The sequence below is a fragment of the Lepus europaeus genome, chromosome 16 (assembly GCF_033115175.1).
Source record: "Lepus europaeus isolate LE1 chromosome 16, mLepTim1.pri, whole genome shotgun sequence".
NCBI classification, from domain to species: Eukaryota; Metazoa; Chordata; class Mammalia; order Lagomorpha; family Leporidae; genus Lepus; species Lepus europaeus.
In genome coordinates this window covers 25,740,300-25,762,260 of record NC_084842.1, presented here as the reverse complement: position 1 = coordinate 25,762,260, position 21,961 = coordinate 25,740,300, and the positions used below count along the sequence as shown (strand labels likewise).

The following is a 21,961-nucleotide window of genomic DNA, read 5'->3' as shown; positions in this document are numbered from 1 at the left end:
AGGGCCCAAGGACCTGGGCCATCCTCCACTGCCTTCCCAGGCCTCAGCAGAGAGCTGGCCTGGAAGAGGGGCAACTGGGATAGAATCCGGCGCCCCAACCAGAACTAGAACCCGGTGTGCCAGCGCCGCAAGGCAGAGGATTAGCCTGTTAAGCCGCGGCGCTGGCCGCCTTCTATAAATTTTAAGAATCATGTATTTGAAAACACCTCTTAAATATCTAACATGGTGTAGTTTGTTTAACCAGTAAACTTAAGCACAACCATATAAAATGTTTTTAGTTTCTTTCTACCAACAAGTATAAAACATATGATGCAGAGATTCAGGTCACACGAATTAAAATGTATCTTTGATTAATTTTAGCAGCTTAAATTTATGGACAATCTTATCTATAAGCCAATTAAAATAAAATTCTCAATAAAATTTTCCCATGTGGACATACAATATGTACACACGTATAACATAACATAATAGACCAATATAGCAATTTGAATAATAGCTTTTAAAATCTTTAACTCTTTTTGTAGATTGCCAATTGATTTGAATTGCTTTTTGTTTTTAGTAACCTCAGTTAACCATACTTTCTCTCAGTTTTTACTGTTAATACATTATTGGTTTCATCTATTTACAGAGCCATCCCAAAGTACTGAATACAATAGAAGTGGCTGGAAAACGTCCATAGGAACCTATAGGAGGACAGCTAAACACAGAACCAACAACGCTTTAGTTTTATGAGCAGCAAATCATATATAACTGTGGATGACAAAAGACTTTAAGTCACCATGTTTAAAATTATAAACTCATCAACCAACAAGAGGCACTTGCTACTTCACAGTATTTTTGAAAGCACCTGTAGGATTTTACAAGTATTTAACCCTTTAGGCCTCTGGGGCTTTCTCATTAAGATAACTATTATGTCTAGTAACACTAGGTCATTAGACTTTTTAATTCTCAAACATTTGTATTAATAGCATTTTCCATTATATAAACTTAAAATTTAGTACCACGTCCCATCTTGACAGTACTTCTAATATAATCCAAATAGCCTGATTAGTTGGTGTCTCTATAAGATGAGAGATATAGGTCCTTCGATTTTTTTTCAGTTGGGCCAGAACTGGAAAAACCAAAGTCCAAGATTTACTGGAAATTTTAGAGTCCAGATTGTTTGAAACTTTGATTTTTTGAATGCCTGTCAAGAATGCCAAGAAGGCTCAAAATCCAAAATATCTGATTGAAATAAGATTCCTTAAAATCAACATAACATAGACCAAATTTGATCATTGTTACAAGGTGATTATTCAAATCTTTGAAAATAAGCACATATTTAAATAACCCATAGCTCTTAATAAAAATTCAGCTGTTTTTGAACAATTAGAATTTAACAGACATCAAGAGAACATAATAGATTACTTTAACACATTGCTTTAACAGAGAATCAGATTTTAATTCTATGTCAAAGAGAAATTGAGCTTTCTATGATCTTTTGCTGTGAGGTTTCCTTCCTTTACCTTCTTTCATATTGATGACCATGTTTCTGTGTTTCTTGTGTAACACATCTTTAAGCCTCTTTTGCAGGGCTGGACGAGTGGCAACAAATTCTTTCAATTTCTGTTTGCTATGAAAAGTCTTTATTTCACCTTCATTCACAAATGAGAGCTTTGCAGGATATAATATTCTGGGTTGGCAGTTTTTCTCTCTTAGTACCTGGGCTATGTCTCGCCATTCCCTTCTAGCTTGTAGGGTTTCTGATGAGAAGTCTGCTGTGAGTCTAATTGGAGATCCTCTAAGAGTAATCTGACGTTTCTCTCTTGCACATTTTAGAATCTTTTCTTTATGTTTCACTGTGGTGAGTTTGATTACAACATGTCGTGGTGAGGATCTCTTTTGGTCATGTTTATTAGGGGTTCTATAAGCTTCCTGTACTAAGATGCCTCTGTCCTTCTCCAAACCTGGGAAATTTTCTGCTAGTAACTCACTAAAAAGGCCTTCTAATCCTTTCTCCCTCTCCATGCCTTCAGGAACTCCTAGAACCCGAATGTTAGGTTTTTTTTAATAGTATCCTGTAAATTCCCGACAATATTTTTTAGATTTCTAATTTCCTTTTCTTTTCTTTGGTTTGCCTGTTTCCTTTCCTGTTCTCTGTCTTCTAAGTCTGATATTCTCTCTTCTGCTTTGCCCATTCTGTTTTTAAGGCTCTCTAATGTGTTTGTCATTTGATCTATTGAATTCTTCATTTCATTATGATTTCTAGTCACTATCACAGTTTCTTGTTCTACTAGTTGTTTCACTTCATTTTGATTCCTCCTTAATATTTCATTTTCATGGGAGAGATTTTCTATCTTGTCCATTAAGGATTTCTGTAGTTCAAGAATTTGTTTTTGAGAACTTCTTAATGTTCTTATCGATTTTTTGAGATCTGCTTCTTGCATTTCTTCTATCTCATCATCTTCATAATCTTGAATTGGGGTGTCTTTTTCATTTGGGGGCGTCATAGTGTCTTCCTTGTTCTTGTTAGCTTGGTTTTTGCGTTTGTTGTTTGGCATGTTGGAGATATTTGGTTTCTTCACTGTGGTGTTTTTTCTTGTTATACTAAGGCTCTAGATTAAGTGGACTGTCTGCTTTTGATGGAGCCTTAGAGGCTTGAGATGAGTGTGGCCTGAGAGCTCTGTTTGGGTCCTCAGGTTTGACGGTGTGCCAAAGGTGACACTCCCAGATTAGGCGTGGTAAATCTCTTTCTTTCTTTCTTTCTTTCTTCCTTTTTTTTTTTTTTTTTGATTCAAAAGGGAAGTAATTCCACACAGCTGAATGGAATTGGAGGTAGTTAGCAGGTGAATGATATACCCTCAGGAGCCAGAGATTGGAAGCTCTTTCCCAAGGACCACACAAGGAATCTCTGCTGCCCTCAGTGTGGGCTCCAATTCTCCTGCAGACTCCCACTGGGTTGCCAAGTTAGATCCTAATCTCCTGTTATTTCACCCCTCCCCCCAGAGTCAGGTTTTTCTGCTAGGCTGAGGGCGGGTGCAGACCTGAGGTCACCCTGCTTATGACGTATCTCCAAAATGGCGCCTGCTCTTTGTCTTGCTTGCCTTTGAGAGGTGAGTGGAGAGAGAGAAACTCGTGTCCATATAGGTCACTTTTTTTTTTCCCTCTCTCTCTTCTAGTTAGCCTGGTGAACTTTTCCCCACGGAGTTTCAAGCCTCGTTCCCTCTAGTCTCCTCTTTCTGCTTTCCCGCTGGTGTCTCGGGCTATTGAGGTTCGGCTCACCTCACGTTCCAGCGCTGGTTTGTTGAGTCTGCCGCTGGTGTCCCAAATTTGGGCTCCCACGCTCTCCATGCAGGTCCACTGTGAATCACTAGTTCCGGAAGAGTTTCCTCTGCTGTTTCTTCCCCTACTCTTCCTTGAACCTGCAGTATCTCCACTTTTATTAAACTGTGTTTTCCCGGACTATCAGTGTGCTCCCTTCCTATTCCGCCATCTTGCCGCTCTCCTAGGAATTATTTCTTTGAAAAAAGATTCATTTATTTGAAAGGTAGAGTTAAAGAGTTACAGAGAGAGAGAGAGAGAGGAAGAGATAGAGAGAGAAAAAACTTTAATTCCACTGGTTCAATCTCCAAATGGCCACAATGGCCCAGGCAGGGCTGGGCCAGGATGAAGCCAGGAGCCTGGAACTCCACTAGGTCTCCCAGGTGGGCAGCAGGAGCCGAAGCACTCTGTTCATTTTCTGTTGTTTTCCCAGGTACATTAGCAAGGAACTAGATGGGAAGTGGAGCAGCCAGAACTCAAACTGGCACTCACATGGAATGCCAGCATCACAGGCAGCAGCTTAACCTGCTGGGCCACAACACTGGCCCCGGGCATTATTTCTTAACAGTATTATATGAGTTGGCACTGTGAGTTGAACAGTGCTAATTTACCATGGTAATACCTTCTTTGTCCAATTTAGAATTTAAAAGGTGCCCTGCCTGAAAGAAGGGATATAACCTGTGGACTCTAGTGGACTTCCCAGGGTCCTTTCTAATGCTTTGATGTAGTATGTTTTTCTAGCATTGCGTAAAGTGATGCAAATAGTACCTAATTTGTGAATGACCTAATCTAAGAGAAGACCTGCCATGGTTTGAATATGTGTGTCTCCTAAAATTCATATGTTGAAACCTAATCACAAGGTGATGACTAGGTCCACTGCATCAGTGGTGTTAGCGCCTTAATACAAGAGGCCAGGGAGGCTGCCCTACCCTTCCCAACCTCCAGCATTGTGAGAAATAAATTCCTGTTGTTTATAAGCTACCCAGTTTGTGGTTATTTTGTTATAGCAGGCTGAACTGGCTAAGACAGGACCTCAGGCTGTTTCTCTGATGTTGGTGCAGAGGCTCTTGTCAATTTCTCCCTGCCCCCAGCCCTCATGCTGTGAGTATTACAGCCTCCAGTGCCTCCTGTCTCTTTCCCAACATCACAGTCTACTCCCATCCCTTCTCTGCCATGGAGGACTTCGAGCTCAGCACTTCGATTACACTCATTGTAGGCTCGTGATTATATAGCCACCTCAGTTCTTACTCTCTCTCCCAAGAATACTTTAGTCATCATATTTTCTAACACCTTAATCTGCATTCTATACAGATTAAGTTAAAATCTAGAGACATTAAACAGTTTACCCGGTTTGAATAGGATTGGTACATCACACACACATCTGGGACATAAATCCCAGACTTCGAATTCCTGGTCCTGAACTCTCTCCTGTTACACATTCACACAGGTAGATGTTTGAGAATCATGCTCAGAACTTAGGAATTTTATGGGTCAAATTTATGTCCTAAGTGTGTATCTCAAATCTTCCCAACTCACTGTATTAATTTGGGGGCAGGATTCTGCTTATAACAAAAAAAAAATGTAACATGTGGATTTAATTGATATTATATTTAAGCATGTGTTGTAAGAATGAAGGAAGACCTTAAACAAAGGGAAGAGCTAGAAGTTCTAGCACTTGAGACCCTGAAGGAACTAAAGGGAAAGCTGTAGACATATCCTGACTAGGCTGTATAAGCCCTGTAAAATCTCTTTAGTGTTCCCCTTTATAAAGTGAGTGGTTCAACTACCAATTCCTGCTATGATTTCTGCTTATTTTTCAAATATACTTTCCACTTAAGTGGAGTGATACTTTAGACTGAAATTTCAGGCATTTGGTGTGGTAAGAGAATCCCATTTGTTCTTTTTACACAAGAACATACCAGCCTCAAGTTGGAAAGCAAAGTAAATATTTTTGAGTTCCTAGGCAGCTTCTGAGGTGATTTTCAGGTAATCTTGAAGAAGTCTGTAATGATTAGTTGCTACCGAGAATTGCTGCTAGCCTCATGTTAAGAAGTCAAGCACCATTTCTCACTTTGAATCTTGCCTAATCACTAAGTAAATACATATCTGTTTCTTGAACCCTCCTATCTAGAGGATTTGGTAGGACTTGTATTTAAATGTACAAGGAAGATCCAAAGACTTATTAGTCTGTTCATATGCTCACAGGTTGAGGAGTGGAGGTCGAGCATTTTCTAGCACAGTTAAGTCTCTACTCCTTCACCTCCATTGCCCAGGGGATCTTGAGAAGACCTGTGCATTCTGGGGAGAGGCTGGGAAGGAGAACCCATTCTGAGGAGTTGGAGAAAAGGGGGAGTGTACAGCCTTGTCCTCCTCCTCACCGAAGTCGTGCGTCTGTATCAGTATTTCCCAGAGGGACCAAGTTGGGGGCGCTTTTGCCCTTCAGTAAAGTTTGACAGTGTGTGGAGGGATTTTTGGTTGTTACCTGTGTGGGAAGGGGTACTACTGGCATCTAGTGGTAGAGGCCAGGGATGCTACTAAATAGCCCATAATATACAGGATAGCCATCTCCTCTCAAAGAATTACCCAGACCAGATGTCAATAATGCTGAGGTTGAGAAAACTTACTCCATGTTATCCATTGGATTCCTCAGACCACCTCCTGCTGCTGCTGCTCTTAGTATATGCCTTGGAATGCTATGAGAGAAGCATGCTATGAGAGAAGAAAAATATTCTACTGTTGACATTTTTTACTGCCTAAAAAATACTGTGGTGCCATTTTATTGCAGTTGTGCTATTTCTGGAGTCCTTAGTTTGCACTATGTTACTTCACTCTCTGTTGCCTCATTAGAACTCAACAGTTATTTACTGGCATTTTTGTTTTATGGCAAGCAATTCACTTGCTTGAAGATGAACTCTATCATGGGTAGAAGATTTATAGCAAAAAGCATTTCCATGATGTTAGTAAATCTGTTGTGATGTTTTTATAGCCAGAAGGGTTACCTAATGTCCAATCTAAGTGTCTTTTTTGACAAATTAACCCAATTCCTTTTGCTCTGATCTAAGTGCAATCTGGACTCTGTAGGAGAAAAAAAAAGCAGTGGATATTTAGAATTAATTGCTTTAGAATATTACATCACTTGTGCATCCATCTGGGCACCAGTCTGAAGGGCCACTGCCATCTAGTATGTCACTGACCAGTTTATCATCTTGGCCTTTTTAAAGCTAGATCAAATGTTGTGTGACTAACCGAGTTTTTAACAATGCAGTGCTTTGGTACCTGCAGAGTAACCGCCACATGGATCGGGCTTGAGTTGTTACACACCCTCTGGCCTAGACTTTTCTTGATGTGAATATTGCTTGGGTGAATGGGTTTTAAGGCCACAAAGAAACTTACTCTTCTGCATCACTGGGTTTACAAGGATTTTTGCACAGCATAAGTTTGGGCTGCACGAAGTTCATGTTAGTCATTCAGCTCTAAATGTGCCATTCCTTTTCTAAGGAAAAGATAAACAGAATTGTCTAAGCAACAAGCTGCTGTTGCATTTGTTAGCAACAAGCTTTGTGATCAGACAATGGTATTGTATAGCCCTTTAACAAACAGAATGCATTCACGTGAGCAGGCCACATTCAAGCAGAACACGAGAATATTCTTCTCAGCCTTGCAGCTGGGTTTTAGGGGAAGGTTTATTCTCTGTCTTTCTTCTTTTTCTTTGGAATTTGCTTCTTCTTCTTCTTTTTTTTTTTTTTGTCCTTTTTAGAAAGGCTTTTAAGCTTTCTTGAGGGAGAAAGAATATAGTGGTGATAAATGTGTTTTGGTTTCCTCCTATAGCTGTCTCTCTCTCTTCCTTAGCATATTTTAACCCAAAATTTAAATTAAGGTCTAAGTTTGACTCATAAAAGATAACTTTTGTTCCTGATTTTTAGGGTTATTTAAATGTTATGCACAAAATTTAGAGTTTAAGGATGCATGTTTAAAAATTAAAAATTTTTCTTAAAAATGAGCTCTTCCAAGCATGTGTTTCTTTAGGTACACCTACAAAGCACCTTAGTTTGCAGTAGACTAAATTTAGTGCCAAATCCATTTACCTTTATGCATCCACAAAGGTGAAAAAAAAAAGTGAAATACTGTTTTTTCCTGTTAAGGTAAGTGCTGAATTAGTGAGTTCTTTGATCAGGGTCTCTCTAATAACTATGAATAGGACAGGTTCAAAGTCAAAGGCAAACATTTCCTTAGCACACATATGGAAAAACATTCTTTAATATCTGACAGAGTCTCTGGAACAAGGTCGTCGACTGACCTGACGTCTACCTCTGACGTTTTGTGTTAAGTACTAAAAAAGCTACCCTTGACAGTGTATGGTGTTGTGCCTAGGTTTTTAAAAGTAATTTAAGCCGGCTCCGTGGCTCAACAGGCTAATCCTCCGCCTTGCGGCGCCGGCACACCGGGTTCTAGTCCCGGTCGGGGCGCCGGATTCTGTCCCGGTTGCCCCTCTTCCAGGCCAGCTCTCTGCTGTGGCCAGGGACTGCAGAGGAGGATGGCCCAAGTGCTTGGGCCCTGCACCCGCATGGGAGACCAGGAGAAGCACCTGGCTCCTGCCATTGGATCAGTGCGGTGCGCTGGCCGCAGCGCGCTGGCCGCGGCGGCCATTGGAGGGTGAACCAATGGCAAAGGAAGACCTTTCTCTCTGTCTCTCTCTCTCACTGTCCACTCTGCCTGTCAAAAAAAAAAAAGTAATTTAAAATTAATTTTCTCATTTTATCTAGACTCTTTTATGCATTTGCACATATTGACTAAGTGGGACTTGAGAGGGGAAATGGCCACCCTAGGGACTGGGAGGTCTCCAGCTGGGATGTGTGGAAACATGGCTTAGCACGAAGAAACAAAACACAGACCCTCTTCTTGTTATTGGCAGTTCTGAATCTAAGCCTGGTCTATAAGGATTTACCTCCAGAGAATGTGATATGACCTTTCTAAATACATGAGTACCATACTTAAGAAGGAATATTTATATTGAGTGTTCAACCTAGACCCTGAACATTGTCTTAACAATCATACCAAGTATCTGAAGTGAACTTGCTCTTCTGCGTCCCACAGATTTCATATTTCCACAGCTTTTCTCAGGCCTCTGATACACACCCTTTTACCCACTTCATTCTGTGCAGATAACCTCACTTACTTGGGAAAAACAGAATCAGTAAGAAGGAAATACCCCAGCCTCCTGCCATGTTTCCAAACTTCCTTTGTCTACATCTGTCTGTTCTGCCTTCCGTGTTACTACAGTGAACAGCACGGGCTTTTTCCAGACCTAATCTCTTCATCTTGTATTCTGGATTCCATTTGGTATCTACCATCTCTCTTTATTTTTAACTGGATTCTTTTCATCAGCATCAAAGCCAACTCAATTCTGTCTTTAAAAAATAAATGCCTTTACTTACCCTAGCCTGCTTTTAAGTTGTATATGCAAAGCCAACCCACTCTTCACAAGATATTTTTCAATGCTTTGTCATCTTTTAAAATTAAGTATACATATTGTTATTGACCTCTCAGTAACATTTGACAAAGTTCATTAACCTAGTCAGCAAATATTTAATGAGTTCCTGTGTGTTGCCAGTACTATTGTAGGTGCTGGAGGTACAGCATTGTGTAAATAAATAACAAATAATATGCCTGCCTCTCCCCCCCCCTTATTTAATGTAGGGTGTATTTAGATTATGTCCTGGAATCCTTTTGTTTCTGAGTTGTCTTACCCAGTCCCATGATGTTAATTACTATCCCAGAGCTGAACATTTCTGAACTCCAGACATTATGTCTCCACTTAGCTAAAAACCCTCAGATTTATTTTTGCCTGTTCTGGTATCTTCTGCTATGTAAAACATCCTAAAACATAGTATCTCAGCAGTCACTTACTTGGCTTATATATCTGCAGTTTGGGAGAAATGATTCTGCTTCATAGAGTATCAATTCAAGTGGCTTGACTGGGGCAGAATGACTCACTTTCCAAATGACAGACTCACCTTGAGCCAAGATCTCAGCCAGGGCTGTAGACTGGGGAGCCTCCTTTCCTTCCCATACAAATCTTTCCCTTGACTGATTGTTTAGGCTTTGCCAAAGGGTGGAAGTGATGGGGCAAGTGGCTCAAAGCTCCAAGACCATGGACTTTAGGACCTTACCGATCTAGCCTTGCAAGTCATAGCATCACTTCTGCTTAGTCATAAGTCTACCCAGATTCAAGAAAAGGAAGCACATATCCTAATTTTCAGAGCAAAAATTGTCAGAGTGACACCGTAAAAAGAGCATGTGAGGTGGAAGGTATTGCAGACCCCTTTGGAAGATATATCTGCAACATTTTCCAAAGGTGAAGGTCTTCCATGAACTTGTTTTTATCCAGTATTCTCTGATTCTGTATTTGGCTTTATTACTTCCATGGCTGAAACTTGGGAGCCATGTAACATCCCTCCCTCTCTCTCTCTCTTTTTCTTTTTCTTCCTGGGTAGCCTGTCCTTCACCCTGTCCAGTCACTGAGCCTAATGTTCTCAGATCTTCCTGTTCTCCCTATTGCCATCACCCTTGGTTAGCCCACACTCTCCCTCCTCAGTTTTCCTGTGATCATTTCCCAAGTGGTTTTCCTACTAGCAGTCTTTTGCTTTCCAGTCTATTTTTTTATCCTTCTTCCTATGTAATCTTTTCAAATATCTATCTAATTATAGTTTATACATTTGTGGTACTCCTGCTTACATCCCTTTATTAAAAGCATCTCAGTACTCGGGCTAAAGACTAGAATTCCTTCTCTGGCTTAAAGCTCTGCATCTTCTGGATCCTGCCTGCTTCGGGTTCGTATTGGATCTTCTGCCTCCTTCTGCATCTGCTAAACGGCTCTATTTTCTTTCCTGCCTCAGCATTCTCACTTTCACACCTGCTGTTCTTTCTGTTTGCAATACTGTACTCATTATTCACTTTTGCTTGCATGTGTTTTCCTCAAGGAATTCTGGCTTTGAATCTCCTGTTAAATAGTTCAGTGGTGCTTGCTCATTTTGTTTTGTAGCCCATTTTACACTTCGAATTGTCCTTACTCTTTGGATTTCTTACTTGCTAGACCAAGAAGTTCTGTGAGAACAGATAATTAGTTCTGAATCTCAAAAGCCTAGCCAGTGCCTCATGCATAGTGAGCACTCAATGCATCTTATAAATAAGTATGCCTACATACACACACACATAGAATGATATACTTATGTTAGTACACTTCCACAGCCACATCAATTTGTGAGTGTGTGTGTACAGAGATTTATGGAAATGTGTTTTACACTTGTGTAAGTTTTGCTGATGGTATTCAGAAATAATATTTAGAAATTGCTGGTATTTGTATTTAGGAGTACATATGTATTTAGCATGAATTCTGTTTGTTATTTTGTTTATAATCCACTGTTGTTCAACATGTAGTACATCAGACACTGATCTGGTTCAGAGTTGTCGGATTCCCTCTTTTGTACCTTGTCTTCTGACTGGGCACTGTTCATCACTCCTATTCAAGGTAAAGAGACTGCTGCAATGAAAGCTGATCTCCTGAGGGCAAGAAATATGAAAAGGTATATTAACCAGCTGACTGTGGCAAAGAAGCAATGCGAGAAGAGAATCAGAATCCTGGGAGGTCCTGCCTATGACCAGCAAGAGGATGGGACCTTGGATGAGGGTGAAGGGCCTCCAAACCAGAAGGTAGAACTTTGTACTTCTTCTTTAAAAAAAAAGGATTTATTTTTTATTCATTTGAAAGATAGAGTTAGAGAGAGAGAGAGGGAGAAAGAGATATCTTCCATCTGCTGGTCCACTCCCCAAATGGCCGCAATGGCCAGGGCCAGATCAGGCCAAAGCCAGGAGCCAAGAGCCCCATCCATGTCTCCTATGTGGGTGCAGGGGCTCTAGTACTTGGGCCACCCTCTGCTGCTCTCCCAGGAGCATCAGCAGGGAGCTGGGTCAGAAGTGGAGCAGCAGTGTCTCGAACCAGTGCCTATATGGGATGCCAGTGTTGCAGATGGAGGCCTAACCTGCTATGCCACACCACCAGCCCCAACTTTGTATTTCTTGTTTCAGCCTTATAAAGTTTATTATAAACACTGACAGAACCACATACAGTTTTTTAACTTTTTATTATTTGACTTAAGGCATATGTTTTATAACTGCAAACTTACATGTTGGAGCTTTTCTGCTTAAGGGTTAAGTGTGTATGTGTATGTGCAAAAATATATTTGTAAATATATATATGTGTATATGTGTTTGTATACATACATACACACACACATATATATATGTGTGTGTGTATATATATATATATATATATATATATTTTGCTTGGTGTGCTTGACTTCTGTGAATGGCAGTAGGTATGATAGGTAGGCATGGGGAATGTGTGTGTGTGTATGTGTTATTCCATCCCCCTTTTGAAGTCATCCATTCTTAATTGGATAGAAATTACCACCTCTGAAGTGGAAGGCATCTTATAAATTATTCTATTCCTTGCTATCCTCACTTTTATCCTCACTTTTCAGGTGCTAAAATAGTAGATTTAAATAACCTGTCCATGGCCACATAGATAGGAAGAGGCAGAGCTATACAAAAACCTCTATCTGGTCAATTTTACAAATCTGAATACTTTTTCATTAAATCATATATATATATAATATGCACACATATGTATATATATAATATACACACACAGATATATGACTTTTTGCACAATAAAACTTTGAACTGTCTGTTGATACCGGATGCTTAAATGATAGAGTATAGGTAATTGCTCCACTACTCCTGTAAGTCCTGGCTTGTCTTCCAAGACCTGGAGCAAACTAGTGTTGAAGGAAACTGTCATCATGCACTCCCTGGGGAGCATGCCTGGACCAGCTAGGAATAAGACTTCAAGACACAAGCCAGACTTCTCTCTTGTAAGATGCCATTTAACCACAAAGAAGCCAATATCAGCGTTACTTAGTCCTGGCCATCACCTCTAACCTCATCCATTCTGATTTTTGGTATCTTAATCATTTCCTGTTCAGTTCTCAGTTTGAGCTCAGATGCTTATCTGTGCCTTTCCCTTGCCTCCCCCTTCCAGAGATGGGTATGTGTCTTTTCACTTGTTTCTGACCTGGTTGTCATCAGAGCCTCTTCAGGAAGGTTTTAGTCCTATCTTTGGGCCAACTCCGGAACAAGCCATAGTTGTGTGGCATCTTACCCAAATAGCACAGATACAGCTCCTAGGAATTCTTGTTTTATACAGGGATCTCCTAACCGCTGGAGAGCTGTTTGTTTCACTATAAGCATATGTACCTTTCTGGAATTTTTGGCTTTGTGGAACAAAATGAAAGCTGCTACCTTTTGGTGACTCTCAGAGAAAGAATAGATTTGGCAGGTTGAATATTGCTCCTCTTCTTTTCCCTCAGCTTTTAGCCTCTAAAATAAATTTATTTTAAAAAATTTATGTCTTTATTTTCAATGTTTCACTTGAAAGGTGGAGATACTGAAACAGAAAGATAAAATGATCTTTAATCCATTGGTTCATTGCACAGATGTTTACAACAGCCAGGGCTGGGCCAAACCAAATCCAGGAATCTAGAACCCCATCTGGGTCTCCCATGTGAGTGACAGGGACCCAACTACTGCCTCCCAGGATGGGTGATAGCAGGAAGTTGAATGGGAAGTGGAGCCAGGACTGAAGCCTGGACACTGTGATATGAGATGTCTATGTCACAAGTAGCATCTTTTTATTGCTGAGCCAAGCACCCACCCCTCTTAAATAAATTTCAAGCCACATTTATCATAGATGAAGTCTTTGTCTTAAGTCCTGTTCATTTGTTCATTCCTCCATTCACTGAACAAACATTTATTGAGGGCCTGCACAGAATTTTGCAGTATCACACTATAGTGCTAGATAATAGAATATAAAACGAATAAGGTAGAATCCTCACTTTCAAAGAGCCCCATATAATTATAAAAGTAAAAAGTGTGGAGCCAGCGCTGTGGGTTAGTAGGTGAAGCCTCTGCCTGCAGCTCTGGCATCCCTTATGGGCACCGGTTCCAGTCCCAGCTGCTCCATTTCCAATCCGGCTCCCTGCTAATACACCTGGGAAAGCAGTGGAAGATGGCCCAAGTGCTTGGGCCCTTGCATCCACATGGAGACCCAGAGGAAGCTCCTGGTTCCTGGCTTTGGATCGTCCCAGCTCAGCCATTGTAGCCATTTGGGGAGTAAAGCAGCAGATGGAAGATCTCTCTCTCTCTCGGCCTCTGCCTCTGCCTCTACCTCTCCTCTGAGACTCTGACTTTCAAATAAATAAAAAAAAATTTTTTAAAAAAAGGGAAGAAAAAGTAGTGCTCTAATAGAGATGAGGTACATACCTAGTAAAGGTATCTAACAGTTTGCTACATAGTCAAGGAAAGATGATATACTTCTAGATGTTATGGTACAAGAAAACCTCAAGAAAGATCAAGGAAGCATGTTTTAGGAGAATTGGATACATTTATCTGGCAGTGTCTACTAGAAGTTCCAGCTACCTATTTTTGGTTGATTTTTCCCAGACATTAAGGAAAGAAACTCATTCCTGTTCCAGTAAGTTATCTTCAGAGTAAAACCATTTCTGCTAGTCTTCCAGGGTAGAAGGCTCAGATAATCTTACAATATTTATGGGATTTCCTATTCTAAAGGTAAGACTTCGAGAATTTGGGGTAATTCTGATATCTTTGTAAGTAGTAGAATACTTTTGCAGTGGCCTCACATCTGAACCAGAAGAATTACCACCAAATTTATTTCAGAACTTAGACTTCCAAATTAGATAAATCCTCCAATCAGAACAATGAGATTGTCAGAGTGAATTTTTTTTTTCAAATTATTCTTTTTTTTTTTTTTGACAGGTAGAGTTATAGACAGTGAGAGAGAGAGAGAAAGGAAGGTCTTCCTTCCGCTGGTTCACTCCCCAAATGGCTGCTATAGCCGGTGCTGCGCTGATCCGAAGCGAGGAGCCAGGTGCTTCTTCCTGGTCTCCCATGCAGGTGCAGGGGCCCAAGCACTTGGGCCACCTTCCACTGCCCTCCTGGGCCACAGCAGAGAGCTGAACTGGAAGAGGAGCAACTGGGACTAGAACCCGGAGCCCATATGGGATGCCAGTGCCGCAGGCAGAGGATTAACCAAGTGAGCCACAGCACTGGTCCCCAGAGTGAATTTTTAAAAAGTCAAAATTTAATTAAAGTTGCTTATAAGAAACTATACATAAAGGCACAAGTAGGTTAAATGTTAAGAGGGGAAAAAGACATGCCATGCAAAACTAAGCATTAGAAATCTGCTGTAGGTAATAATGTCAGACAGAGTAGACTTCAGAACAAGGAATATAACCAGAGATGAAGAACATTGCATTATGATAAAAGGGGTCAGTTCATCAAAAAGACATAATCCTAAATTACATGCAATCAATAAGAGACCTTTAAAATAGATAAAGCAAAAACTGATAAAAGTCAAAGGAGAAAAACATATATAACTAATTTGCTGGCCCACTCCCCAAATGGCTGCAATGACAAGGGCTGAGCCAGGCCAGAGCCTGGACCAGGAGCTTCATCTAGGTGTCTGATCTGGGTGGCAGGGACCCAAACATCTGGGCCATTTTCCATTGCCCCTCCTAGGCCACCAGCAGGGAGCTGGATTGGAAGTTGAGCAGCCAGTACATAAACCAATGCCCATATGGATGCCAATGTCACAGGTGCTACAACGCCAGCCCCACAACATGTCTAAATATGCTTTTAGCAAAGAAGAAATCATAAAGGAAATTCTGAATGGATTGAAAATGAAAATATAATATATAATATTTGTGGGATGCAGTTAAAAGGAAATACGTACTTTTTGTGCTTATATTAGAAAAGAAGAAAGATGTGAATTCAGCAATCTAAGCTTCCACCTTAAGAAGCTACAAGTTAAAACTACATTAATTAGAAAAAAGGAGAGAAGAAAAAAATTGCCAGTTTTTTTGTTTTGTTTTGTTTTTTAAAAGTCACAGGCTTTTATTGGGGTTCCACTCCTGGGCGAGGTTCCCCCATCCCAACAGAGCAACAGAGTGGGGGCCGGGGAAGTCGCACATCAGAGATTGGGAGTGCTCCTTTTATAGATTCAGGGCATAGGGGTTAAAGGTTGAGGCAGGTCTGATCCTCATTGGTTGACCTTTAGGCACCCGCAGGGACCTTGACAAGGACTTTTCTTCCCCAGAAGTAGGCCTCTCCATTCCCCGAAGTGTAGGCCTTCCCTCCTTGCGGGTCCCAAAGCTACCATCCTGACCTTTTGATGATAGGAAAGGGGGTGACGATGAGTCTCTCTGGCTACTTCCTGCAGACTGGGGACGTCATCTACAGGGGCCCGCTGGGGGTATCTTGGGGCTCCGCAGGGACAGGCATGTATGGATGGAGAAGCCTCTGGTTGACTGCCTGGTTGCTGAAGGCCTTGGTTCATTCCATTATCACCTGCTGTAAACACTTAAACAGACACTGTAGTATACAAGTCAGGGTGAGAATAGCAACCAATGATCCTAAGAGTGGCATTAACCAGGTAATGAAAAGATTTCATAGAAGAGAGGAAATGAGGGGGGTCTCTGGACCCTTGTGAGGATTGTTTGATGGACGTGGTTTAAATCGGATCCCGGCCAAGACCAGGAGAAAGGCCACTCAACTTTTGCAGGTAGAGGGGTTTGTCTGTAGAGAAATTCTGAATAATCATACAACATTAAGTGAGGAAGAGGATCATCAGTTCACACAGGTTGGGAGCAGAGCCATTGATGCTAGAGTAGACGCTATGATTACGAAGGAATGAAACCCAAGTGGGCTAGACAGGGTCTAGAACAAAGGACAGAATCATTATTAGAGGACCCAAGGAAGGTGCTGTCTCAGCCACAACTAAGTTTGCTGATTGAGAGGCAAATAAAACCTGACAGAAGGGGCTTGATAATAATCTGGTGGGCTTTAGGCCTTGTAAGTTATGAGGCCCAGACCTATCTCTTCACATAGGGTACATCCTAAGGGAGGTGTGAATCTCCTAGGGGAAGGCACCCTGTTGATTTCCATTACCTAGCTGGCCTGGGAGGAGAGCTGGCTAGGTAAAGCAGGTGGCATCTCTAACAGGAAATTTACAGCTCTGCCTGCAATGTTGCTGACCCTGCTTGGCCGTCTCCTCAGCTGTGGTAGTCACTTTGGAAGTTGGGCTGAGTGAAGGGCTTTTCAGCTTAGAGCCAATAAGATCCGTGGCTCTGACTTGAAGTCCTTCGACTCCAGGGCAGGTCCATTTCCAGTGATCCAACTCTTGGCAGAGCTGCCAGGGCTCTTCACAAGCTGACTTCTGCTGAAGCCCAGGCTTACCACATTGAAAGCCACTGCAGTGGATTGGCCTGTTGGGTCTACTTGAGGGCAGATCACTGTACAGAACAGCCATTAATAGGTCTGCCACCCATCTTTTCATTTCTGATGCCTAGCTTTCTTTTCCTCCTGGTTTTTGTTAAAGCAGACCAGAGGATGCAAGTCAAAGGGGTGCTCAAGTCCCAGATCACTTACTGACAATAGTAATATCAAATGAAAATTTAGAAAGCAGTTTCAATCATTAGATAACAAATACAGCAGTTTCAATACTAGCTTTTTAAACTCTTTAACTGTTTCTTAATTTACCAATTGATTCGAATTACTTTCTGCTCTTGGTAACCTCAGTTAACCATACTTTCTCTCAGTTTTTACTGTTAATACATTATTGGCTTCATCTGTTTGCAGCGCCATCCCAAAGTACTGAATACAATAGAAGTGGCTGGAAAAAGTCCATCAGAACCTATAGGAGGACAGCTAAGCACAGAACCAACAACGCTTTAGTTTTATGAGCAGCAAATCTGATATATAAATCTGTGGATGACAAAAGACTTTCAGTTGCCACGTTTAAAATTATAAACTCATTATAAACTCAACAAGAGGCACTTGCTTACTTCACATAGCATTTTTGAAAGCACCTGTAGGATTTTACAGACCATTCAACTCTTTAGGCCTCTGTGGCTTTCTCATTAAGATCCAAGATTTCTTTTGTAACCTTCTGTGACTTCCACACACCCTCTTCAACTTACTTGAAACATTCCATCATTTCCATTCCAGTCTAGAGTAAACTAGCCATCAGGATGAAGTCAATCTTACAAACCTTGTCCTTTCTTTATTCAAAATAACTCTTTCCTTTTAACCTTCCTTACCAATTGCACATTTCTATAACATTTTTAACACAAATTTAACATGTTGAGTATACAAGAGTTTACAATAAATCAGCAGTTACACCTAAATTACTTAAGATGCTGATATGATATATCTCTACTTGAATTCAATTAAAATTAAAATTGCATTCATCTAAAACAAGTACTAATTACCCATTGCTATTTCATTGAGTCCTGATTACCCGGAAACCTGTTAAAATAAATTGCAAAATAAGTTCAGCAAGTTACAAAGCGATATTTTCAAAGGTAGAGCCACGTGTTCAGGAATGGGTCCTTTTAAAACTTTGCCAGAGGGTGGCCAGGGAAGCAGGAGCAGCAAATCCCATTAGGATGGGGGTGGGGAGCTTGACACTGGTGGTTGGGCCACGTGGCTACCTGTAAATTGCCAGTTTTAGGAATGAGAGAGATGGGATATCACTCAAAGTGCTACCAGCATTAAAAGGATAACAAGAGAATATTATGAATGACTTTAAGCCAATAAATTTGACAGTTTAAATGAAATATATAAATTCTTTGAGAAACAAATTGCCAAAACTGATTCAAAAGGATATTGGAATAGCTCTAGATACATTTTTAAAAATTCAGGGGCCATATGGCAAGTGGGTTAAGCCATGACTTGCATGCAAGTACTGCTTATTATTATTTTTTTTGATTTTTAAATAAATCTTTTTTTAAAGATTGGAGCATCTTCCATGTCTCCCATGTGGGTGCAGGAACCCAAGGACTTGGGCCATCTTCCACTGCTTTCCCAGGCCATAGCAGAGAGCTGGATCAGAATTGGAGCAGCTGGGATTCCAAATGGCGCCCATATGGGATGACTGAACTTTATTTAGATGGTGGCTTTATCTGCTACGCCACAGTGCTGGCCCTGGTACTGCTTTTTGAAGTGATAGTTTGAGTTCTGGCTACCTTGCTTCTGATTCAGCTTCCTGCTAATGCATCTGGGAAGCCAACCAAAGATGACCCAAGTACTCAGGCCCCTGGCACATATAAAGGAGACTAGGATAGAGCTCCTGGCTCCTGGCTTCAGTATTGCCCACACCAGGTCATTGCAGCCATTTGGAGAGTGAAACAGCAGAATGGAAGTTCTCTCTCTCTCTCTCTGATTTTCAAATAAAGAAATCTTTTAAAATTCATAATTTAAAACCTTCCCATACTGAAAACTCCAGGCTCAAATAATTTCACTAGGGAATTCCATTAAAAATTTAAGGAAAGAATAGTAACATTCTTAACCCTTTGAAAAAATGGAGAAGGGAACTCTTCAACTCACCATAGGAGATTAACATAATTCTGATACCAAACCAGAGAAAAACATAAGAAAATGACAGACTAATATCCATTATATCCCTAACAAAGAATACTTATAAGGGACCAGCTTTATCGTGCAGGATGTTAAGCTGCCACCTGTGACCCCAGCATTCCACATAAATGCTGGTTCAAGACCCAGCTGCTCTACTTCCAATCCAGCTCCCTGCTAGGTGCCTGGGAAAGTAGCATAAGATTGCCCAAGTGCTTGAGCCATTGCACCCATGTGGGAGATCCAAATGGAGTTCTTTCCTGGCTTCAGATCCAGCCATTGCAGCCATTTGGGGAGTGAGCCAGCAAATGAAAGTTTCTCTCTCTCTCTCTCTCTCCCTCTTTCTCTGTCTCTCCCTCTCTTCCTCTCTCTCTCTGTAACTCTGCCTTTAAAATAAATAAATAAATATATTTTTTAAAAAGCCCTTACAAAATAGTATTAAATCAAATCCAGCATTCTATAAAAAAATAACTTCAATATGTGTTCTCCTGATGGTGGGTCCTTATTATAAAAATTGCATATTTAATTCATTTACAATACTGTTTTTAGGGCTTGGTGGATATTTGTTTTTTAAACAGTTTTATTAATTTATAAAGACATGCAGTAAACTGTGCAGGTTTAAAGTGCACAATTTGATAAGTTTTGCTATATGCATATACTCTTGACATATCACCATGATTAAGATAGTAACCATATTCAATACTCAAAATTTTCTTGTACCCTTTGTAATCTTTCTTTTTAAAAAATATTTATTTATTTGAAAATTAGAGTTACAGTGAGAAAGGGAGAGAGAGAGAGAGAGAGAGAGAGAGAGAGAAATCTTTGATCCATTTGTTCACTTCTCAGGTGGCGCAATGGCTGAGGCTGGGCTAGGCCAAAGCCAGGAGATTGGAGCTTCTTCTGGGTCTTCCACATGAGTGGCAGGGACCCAAGCACTTGGGCCATCTTCTGCTGCTTTTCCCAGGCCATTAGCAAGGAGCTGGATTGGAAGTGGAGCAGCCAGGACTCAAACCAGCACCATATGGGATGCAGGTGTTGCAGGTGGCAGTTTTATCCACTATGCCATAATCTTTCTTTTGATCCTAGTTAAAATCGACTGTTAATCTTTATATCTGTGTCTGTTAACTAGAAAGTGACCTCTTAGTTATTTGGTTTTAGGCACTTACTAGTGCCTTCTTTTTTAGCTAACATCATGGTTCCAGCTCTTCCTGATTAGTTTTTGTTGTTGTCTGTTGTGATTCACAACAGTTACTTTAAGTATCACAAGAACATAGATGATATTCCCATTTTACAGATGAAGAACCTGAGGTTTGGAGTAGTGGAATGACATAAGGCTCATGGGACTGGGAAGTAGCATACTTAGGTTTCAAACCTAGGTATGTCTAATTCCAGAACCTGAACAAATTTGACTACACTGTTGCCTTCTTATCTTGCATTGTTTTTATCCTAACATGAAAACATAAGATCTAAAACTGTGTTATTTTCTGCCTTCTGCCTTATTTTAGCACAACCCAAATAGCCCCATAATGGAAAGATAGAATGAGAAATTGAAGAACAGAACAGAGAGGATGAAATGAAGGGTTGGGGCCGGCACTGTGGCGTACTGGGTAAAGCTGCTGCCTACAGTGCGGGCATCCCAAATGGGTGCCAGTTCAAGTCCACTTCCAATCCAGCTCTCTGAGATGGCCTGGGAAAGCAGTAGAAGATGGTCCAAGCCCTTGGGCCCCTGCACCCATGTGGGAGACCCGGAGGAACCTCCTGGCTCTGTGCTTCTGATCAGCACAGCTCCAGCCAATGTGGCCAGTTGGGGAGTGAACCAGTGGATGGAAGACTGACCAACCTCCCTCTCTCTCTCTCTTTCTCTCTCTCTCTCCTTTTCCTTCTTTCTCTGTGTAACTCTGACTTTCAAATAAATAAATATATCTTTAAAAAAATGAAAGTAAATGGGGTTGGAAATTAGTAGTAATAAATATCTGACCTTTTCCTTAAGGTCAGCTTGCATATGAATGTATTTGATTCAAGGCCAATCCAAAATAAACATTATTGAGTGTAGCCCAAGACTCCATACTGAAGTGTGAAGAGATCCTCTCACTCTTTCTTCTGCTGCTGGAATTGCTCATCTGTCTTCCTTAGCCAAAGCTGATAAGAATTCCTTTAAACCTCTTTGGAGCATGAGCAGTTAGAATTTGTGATTCAAAATGTTCCACTGGTAGGATTTATACAAAGTAAAGACATAGTTAAGAGGGGTTGGAAGATGGGCACAGTAGGAAAAATCACCATGTTCCTAAAGTTGTAATTATGAGGTATATGAAGTTTGTAAAGCTGTATAGTTCTGTATACATTCTTATGGACTTACTTCTAAGGGTACAGTTTAAAAATTTGCCATGAGACTTCAAATCCCCCTAAGCTGACTGGTATAAATACCATCTTAGGTGTTAAAGTGATCATATGGATATGAGTTAGTGTTAAAGTGATCATATAAATAGGATTAAACATCTAATAATAATAATTGATAGAATTAAAACAAAGTGAGTGTTCCAACATGAGAAACAGTCCATACAGTAGACTCATAGAATGACAATTGCTTTAAGTGGCACTCTGACATCAGAATCAGCCCTTAAGGGATTCTAGTCTGGCTGAAAAGCCCACAAGAGCATTTCAAGTGTGGAAAGCCAAGACACTCTGGAAAAAAAAAAAAATGTCCCACATGCAGGACCTCAGTGGGTGAGAACCCAGTGGAAAGAAGTGGTCATCAAAGGAGGAGGTACTTCTAACTGAAGGGAGGAGAGAACTTCCACTTTGCTTATGGCCTTGTCTAAAGACTGATGGAGTTTGTGGATTCAAAAGGCTTCCATAGCCTTTGCAGCTGATGTTAAGAGCTTTGGGTGATCACTGACCTCATACTTAAGAGTGTTAATTGTTAAATTAACAAGAGGGCCAGTGCCCTGGCTCACTTGGTTAATCCTCTGCCTGTGGCGCCGGCATCCCATATAGGCGCCGGGTTCTAGTCCCAGTTGCTCCTCTTCCAGTCCAGCTCTCTGCTGTGGCCCAGGAGGGCAGTGGAAGATGGCCCAAGTGCTTGGGCGCCTGCATCCGCATGGGAGACCAGGAG

At 40.9% G+C, this 21,961-nt stretch overlaps 1 protein-coding gene across 3 annotated transcripts in view; it reads left to right on the top strand.

Annotated features, from left to right (window-relative positions):
• SNX25 (sorting nexin 25) overlaps positions 1 to 21,961 on the top strand; it is a 163,177-nt gene that overhangs the window by 103,589 nt on the left and 37,627 nt on the right. For all 3 annotated transcript variants that reach the window (XM_062212755.1, XM_062212754.1, XM_062212756.1), the window contains exon 7: positions 10,829 to 11,010. In XM_062212755.1, the coding sequence (XP_062068739.1) occupies positions 10,829 to 11,010 (182 nt within the window). The remainder of the gene's footprint in view (positions 1 to 10,828; positions 11,011 to 21,961) is intronic.